Source organism: Lygodium microphyllum, chromosome 29, assembly GCF_053477565.2.
Source record: "Lygodium microphyllum isolate KBCC chromosome 29, Lygodium_microphyllum_v1.1.10, whole genome shotgun sequence".
Lineage (NCBI taxonomy): Eukaryota > Viridiplantae > Streptophyta > Polypodiopsida > Schizaeales > Lygodiaceae > Lygodium > Lygodium microphyllum.
This window is the reverse complement of record NC_141163.1, coordinates 99,377,818-99,384,889: the sequence shown is the minus strand read 5'-3', so window position 1 is coordinate 99,384,889 and position 7,072 is coordinate 99,377,818. Positions and strand designations below refer to the sequence as shown.

The following is a 7,072-nucleotide window of genomic DNA, read 5'->3' as shown; positions in this document are numbered from 1 at the left end:
TTTGATGGCATCTATGGTAGTCTACATGGATTTGATACTGTGTTATGACTATCTTCTAGTAAAGCTCAAAAGGAAGGAAGTAGCCTTCTAGACCATAGAGATGATAACAATGTCTAAAGGCCAATTCCATAGTCTTTGGTGACTACACAACAGAACGAGAACGGCCTTTGTATCCCTAGTCCAAAATGAAGTCTCAAATGCTTTTATTTGTGAGCTTTAAGGCGAATGAAGTGATGCCAACCATAGACATCTCTAGTTAAGGAGTGGCTAATAAGAGTCAAAAGAAAGGAAGCACCCTAAAGGATCATGGTTGGTTAGAAGTCCTACTCTCTTGGCAAAGGTTAATAAATTTGAGCTTGCATGTGGCACAAGCATTGATGAATGCGTGGAAGGAGATTATGGATAATGCCAAATGAGGGGATCAAAAGATGGGAGAGGTGATCTTTTCTTGCCATATATCATTTGGGCATTCAAACAACGTTTTATCCCACAATAGAGCCACTTGAGGAGAGTTTGAAGAAGGCAAGAGAGCTTGCCACCAAGGGTGTTTGAAGGTGGTGAGACATATGAAGCAACCACCATTTAGACCTTTCCAAAGACATCATAGCCATGACTTTCAACATGAATGATGAGACACAATGGTTGTGCTAGGTTTTGAATAAGAGGCTATCAAACTAGCTCATGGCATCAACTATTCACATTAGTATGTCAAAGTTTCTTGCTACCCTAATTAGAATATCCCTCTTTGGAGTTACAAAAGGGAATACTATTATAAAAAATAAAAGCCTCATCTAGAAAAAGAAGATATATTCATGGTGAAAATGGTTTTCCAATACCACATTTCAAAACATGGGAAAAAAGTGCAAGTCAAATATGGAGATTCACTCTCACATAAATTTTGAATACCGTATCATGAACAAATAGTAATATGAACAAAAACCATTAAATGACATTAAAGGTTGAATGAAAAAAGCAAGCTTTGATCATAGGATTAGTATGAAGACTACCCTTTTAGGAATGAGGCATGTTCAATGTTATAGAATCTCGAGTGTTGTGAGGGCTATGGTAATTGGCTAGGTTTGCAAGGGCAAGAATGATAAGCTTTTTGAGAAATAGTCTCTCCTCTAACCAACTCAAGAGGAGATCCTAGTGGTTTTGAGGGGACAAAGATCTCTGATCTTAGGACCTAGAGTAAAGAAAGACTTTGGCAATCTCAAGGCTCACCTATAGGTTTGAGACTCCTTTACTTGATATGCCCGTTATAGAGGTATTGTAAAATATATTCTCATAATATTGTAAACCTTTAAAGAAACTAGACTCAAAACAATTCTCAATCAAACAAGAAGAAATTCACAAATAGAACATTAGCACTCAAAGATGGACAATTGGTAGAAATAGCATCAATTGACATATCAAGTTGCCACCAAAATTATTGGTTGCTCTTAATAGTGGGTTTGGTTTTTACCATTGGCAAGCGACAAAAAAAAGGCTCTTATTTTTGAGAGCTGTATAATATCTTATCTCTTTTGTTTCCAACCTCCATTTCTTCCCAAAGTAGTACCAATATGCACTACTTAGTGGTAGTGCGGTGTACTTGTGACTTGCAGTATCTTATTCTCTACAATTGATTTCCAACAAAGACACAGCATATTATTAACTATACTCAATGATGTTTCACGTCTCTTATGTGGAGTATTTTGCCAAACCTTGGTAATAAATACGACTTGATTCGAAGGATATTTATGAGTCCGTATGTCTATAAGCAATCCAACACTTGTACATTCCACGCAAGTCGGAAGCATCCACAATCAACCAAAAGCTCTATTCAATTATCCAATTAATTCACAGCCTCCATCTAGTTGATGGTTGCGGATGGGGTCAAGCAGTTAATGATCTCTTTACGTTGCATCTAGGATGGGACAATTACCTCAAGCTCAACATAGAAATCACAAGTATAACTAATCAATGCAACACCCTCATTTTGCCCAAAGGCAAATCCATTCTATCAATACTTATTATGAAAGATTTCTAGTACAGGTTTCTTTTAGCTCAAAATATATTTTGATGGTGAGTGAGATCCTCTGTACATATTTGATTTAACAATATATACTGTGCCTAGGACAAATACCTCAATAGCACACACTCTATTTGCTAACAAAACTGGATCTCTGTTGAAGAGATCACATTGTCACATTGGAAGGTCAGCTATTACTTGCTCCAGCTTCTATGACTACAATACCTGTATTTCAAGTGCCAATTTGGTGAGAGAGAGGCATTTTGATCATCCACTTCCCCATATGGTTTTTCACTCCCAATCAATTATCCTATGCATGTTAACACATGTTTCGTCCACACATTGTCCATCATCCATACCCCTCCCAAGAAAAAACAGGGTTAAAGAAAAGGCAAACAAAGAACCAACTAAGAGAACTTCTCCCTGTTCTGAAACAAGCACGTCCAAGCTCCTACTCATAAAGTCTGTCCAATAGTTCACAGTCACAACCTCAGGAGAACACTGCATAAGTTTAAAAAAGTAAAACATCAGTGTTAGAAACATGAGACGAGAGGTCAAATACCAAGCTATGCAATATCTACATTATGTACATCAGAGGCCCTTACTAGCACTCTCAACTATTATTCTAACACTTGTAGAAATATACAAGACTTCCTACAATAGGCAATTTGGACATCATCCCATAATTACTGCATCACTCATTATTTCACATTTCCCAAGTCATCACAAAGAGACCACTGGTGACAACAGCAGATGGTGCCTATTAACCTCCAAAGACAATTGAAGTCAGTGAAACCTATATGGATACAGTGATCTCCAGGTTTTGGGGCTTGAAGCACAAGATTGCTGAATCCCATTTCAACAACCATATTGATATGTTTCTGTTTTAGTATCCACCCTGAATGAAGCTATTCAGGCGCTTCAACTCTTCTCGATGTTCATCCACCACAGCACGCACTACATCACCAATCGAAACCATTCCCTTCATTTTCTTTCCTTCAATCACTGGAATGTGTCTGATCCTTTTATCTGCAAAGATAAAGCACTGCTTAAAACACTTACCAAGCAAACATTACATTATAATGCTACAGCTGAGAACCAAAATTGAACTGCCCAACCAACCAGTATAAACACTATTGTAGACATGCATTATAAAATAACTTACAAATCGTGCAACTTTCACATTTATTAAATAAGAACCTGTCATCAGCTCCATTGCTCGCAGAACTTTGGTCTCTGGAGTCACTGTGATAAGCTTATTCTGAGAATCAGAATGCAGTACATATTAACACAGTAAGCCCATTCAAAACTTAAATACTCACTTGAAGCCATGAATTCTCTCATTGATCCTACATTCAACACTCATACCTCCTCAGTCATGATATCACCAACTTTGGTTGTTTTGGATGACCTACCCTGCACAATTATCTTTCGCAAGTAATCTGAAAGAGAATTTTTACCTGTCACACTTGGACTAGCAACTTGGAGCCATGCAAACATAATGCAGAAAAGGACAAGACAAGCATCGTTCATTAACTTCCTTTGAAGTAGGTTAAGGATATGTATGATTTATTTTCTTCAAGATCTGTGAAGTATATATAGATCTAAGAAAAAAGTGAGGTATTTTCTTATCAAGGTTAAAACAAGCTCAACTCTCAAGAGTAAGTAGGATGGATAAAATAACAGGAGATTTCATACCATGGACTGAATTCAGCAAGGTGCACACATAAGCACATGAAGGTAGATACAAGGACGGTATTTGTGCCAATACTATCTCCAGTCCCATGTACATAAAGAAACTTGCAGTCTTATCTTACACTGAGAGACTTGCAGAGCTGGATGGTATTAAAGAAACTAAATTGATCTGATTCTAGAAACCGAACCTGACAAACACAGATCATCTATTCGGCAAGCTGGTTGTGATCATGCTTTCACAGAGGAATATCAATGCAAGGATGACTACAAGTCTCCAGAAACCAGACTATAATGAAAGTATTTCATGAACAAGTAACAGCACAAACCACAAAATGGCAAAGGAATGCTCACCTCTTTCTGTGACAATCCCTGCAATAGCCTGCTGTTCACCTGGCTTTACCACCAGAAGAGCCCCCACATTGTGTTGAGTCATCTGAAATGGAGGGCAAGTGGTTCAGCAACCAAACAATTTATTGATCATTGTAGTCCATCAGCCAGGCAGTTCTCCTGAAACGTTTACTCACAGATTTCACAGCCTCGTACACTGAGTCCTCTGTTGTACAGAAGAGCCAGGAACCATCAGCTTTCTCACCCTTGGCTTTCAAAATATCAGAAATAGTTGTGCTTTCAAAGCCATGCTCTTCCAGGCGCTCAGGGGCTCCAGACTCAGACCGCTGGAAAATGGCAGGTCGTGCAGAGGGGCTGGCAACTCGAATATGTTGCAGCACAGATTCTGAGAGAAGCCTTCCTTTGATGGAGAAAGACCTGGCAATTGCTTGCATTTTGGCCGGTAATACAATGACTATATCCATTCACAAAAATGTGAGAAAACGGATCAGACTATGACACATGCAGATTAATTAAGAATCATGCATAACAGAGCCATTTGACAAAAATTTCTAGAGCATCCTGTGAAGGTAACCAAAATTGTTTCACCCCTGATATGTTTTGCTACCAAAACGTTGCATTTCAGCCCAAAATGTTTCACCCTTGGGTACATCCTGAGTGAAACGCCACATGAAACGGTTGAATAACACATTTAAAATACATATGTTCAGCAAATTTGTGGTAAAATTTGTTCTGATTTCTGTAGTGAAACAGATAGGTGAAACACTACACTGAAATGTTTCAGTAGTGAAAAATGTTTCACATTTCAACCATGGTGAAACGCATTTCATGGTTACCATGGTCCTGACTGAGCTACTGAAGCTTGGTTAGCATTTCAACCTTGGTGAAACGCTTTTCAAGGTTACCTTGGGAAACGAATTTCATGGTTACCGTGATCGTGACTCAGCTAATGAAACTTGTTTCACATTTCAACTTTGGTGAAACGCATTTCATGGTCACCGTGATCCTGACTCCGACTCCGACCATGGCTGTGATAAGTGATGTGGATGATTCCATCCTTGGACTATGCATGCAAGATCAGCAACCAACATGCATCTATCTACATGGATATAGAGAGGCCATTGTATTGCAGCCGGCCATTTTGCAAGGATCTGAAAACAGGCAAGTCTCAAGGCAAGATATGTGCAAGCAACCAACCAAAAACAGCAATAAAACGACCTGCTGTATCGTAAATCAGTAGAAGAATAATGAGCCGCTGCTCTGTGCAAAAGCCACAGTTATTGGACTGTGGCTGGTCAGATCGGCACTCCACGCACAAAGCGAAGCCTCTCTCTCTCTCACTCTCGCTCTCTCTCTCCCTCTCTCAAGAGCAGCTCTTTCTAAGACAGTCAAAAACAGGAAGAGATCAGAAGCTCTTACCAGTAGAGTATCTGCGTGACAGTGTTGCGTCTTCCTGAGCAGCCAAGTTGCACGAACGCCGCAAAAGTTAAGCTATGTCGCAAGCATCTTGTACAGGCAGACCCTAGAGAGAGAGAGAGAGAGAGAGAGAGAGAGAAGGGGGGGTGTGAAGAGAGAGAATGAGAGATCATGTTGTGGCATCATCATGGGCATTATCCACATGACACTGCCAAGTCCCAACAAAAAGGTTTGCTATTTGCTTTCCATTCTTTTTACTGCTGCCTTAGTACCCGTGTCCTGCGAAACGGCAGACTGGGAGTGCTTGGGAGAAGATGGGTTTACTCTGTCCTAGAGCCAGCTCGAGTTTAGCAAAGTGTTCTTTAAAACCGAGATTTAATGTAAAATACACACACACACACACACGTCCCAATTCTTTGAATTTTCGTATGCAATTGATAACTTGCTAGGAGGCACACTAAAGTTTCGGGATCTAAATGAGGGCTTCATAGGATAAGAATATGTACCTGACACATGTGGTTTCCTTGGCTGAAGATGCAGAGAATGCATAGGGAGATGGACATCGTGGTGTGCCTCCTTCAATAATAGAGAGAGGAGAGGAGGACCTACATGCATCAATTGTAGATAATAGTAATGACAATGGACTTTTGGGCCCAACTATTAGTCCAACCATAGGCCGTGCGATACGGGGCCACAAGACAAATAAGCGCAAGACAACATTGGCACTAGATAAACAAGGAGTATCCATGGAGTGTGTAGTTGGGGCATTGGCAAATGCTTTTCCTACTTCTTCTTGTCTTGCCTTTGCATCTTCTACTCCTCCTACTGCTTGTGGTTTCGATTTTGAGATTAAGAGCAAAGGCATAAGGCTATAGAATCTTCCCTTTTGCCTCAAGATGTCGCCATGGTGGAGTTTGTACTTAGAAAATGAAAGGCTTATTGAATAATATACTTCTCTGTATATAACTATTTTTTATATGTTTTTTTAAAGCAAACCCTTAGAATGTTGAAGATGAAATTCGGTAGCCATGTCACGCCTCTATATCACAAATCTCTCTCTCTCTCTCTCTCTCTCTCTCTCTCTCTCTCTCTCTCTCTCTCTCTCTCTCTCTCTCTCTCTCTCTCTCTCTCTCTCTCTCTCTCTCTCTCTCTCTCTCTCTCTCTCTCTCTCTCTCTCTCTCTCTCTCAATTGTGATTTATCTCCCCAATAGGTGGAATCACTTGTTGAGATACTTGTTGTAATTCTTCGAATAAGGAGGATTTGCCTTTCCTTAATGAGGGGGAGTCCTTTCCCAAACAAGTGTATTACAAGTATCCAAGGCTCCTTGATCTCCTTCCCAATAATATGAGCCCATGACCATGTATAGTAGCTCATGCAAAAGTCAAATGCTACCCACTTTCCTGTTATCCCTTCATGCCCATGTAGATTAGCCACAGGATGCAAGCCTAGTGCAACTAGGGACGTCAAGTCTACACTCTTGAATGGCATCCTAAAGGAGGAGAATTATGCCTCATAGCCTCTTGGTTTGCTTGTGTAAGCGAAGGAGAACCATGGTTATAGATTGCAAAAGGATGTACTTGCACTCGTTCACTCACTCA

The 7,072-nt window shown here is 40.1% G+C and overlaps 1 protein-coding gene across 3 annotated transcripts; it reads right to left on the bottom strand.

Annotated features, from left to right (window-relative positions):
• Window positions 1-2,489: 2,489 nt before the first annotated feature.
• On the bottom strand, window positions 2,490-5,735 carry LOC148010958 (CBS domain-containing protein CBSX3, mitochondrial-like). Of its 3 annotated transcripts, none has more exons than XM_087671402.1 (6): window positions 5,477-5,735; window positions 4,234-4,511; window positions 4,061-4,142; window positions 3,383-3,456; window positions 3,215-3,275; window positions 2,490-3,043 (listed from the first exon to the last, which is right to left on the bottom strand). In XM_087671402.1, the coding sequence occupies exons 2-6, from the start codon at window positions 4,489-4,491 to the stop codon at window positions 2,901-2,903; spliced, it is 618 nt and encodes a 205-aa protein (XP_087527528.1). In that variant the 5' UTR covers window positions 4,492-4,511; window positions 5,477-5,735; the 3' UTR covers window positions 2,490-2,900. The 3 variants fall into 3 exon arrangements, with proteins under 3 accessions (XP_087527528.1, XP_087527529.1, XP_087527530.1); XM_087671403.1 differs by lacking the exon at window positions 5,477-5,735 and adding an exon at window positions 5,276-5,446; XM_087671404.1 differs by lacking the exon at window positions 3,383-3,456 and having other exon boundaries at window positions 3,215-3,259; window positions 5,477-5,731.
• Window positions 5,736-7,072: the final 1,337 nt, after the last annotated feature.

Bases quoted from the DNA above. Each gene is read 5' to 3' on its own strand.
- LOC148010958 (XM_087671402.1), bottom strand. From the start codon at position 4,491: ATGCAAGCAATTGCCAGGTCTTTCTCCATCAAAGGAAGGCTTCTCTCA. The intron at 3,457-4,060 runs GTGAGCATTCCT...ATTCTCTTTCAG, and splicing joins AGGGATTGTCACAGAAAGAG to ATTACTTGCGAAAGATAATT. The intron at 3,276-3,382 runs GTATGAGTGTTG...TCTGATTCTCAG, and splicing joins GTGATATCATGACTGAGGAG to AATAAGCTTATCACAGTGAC.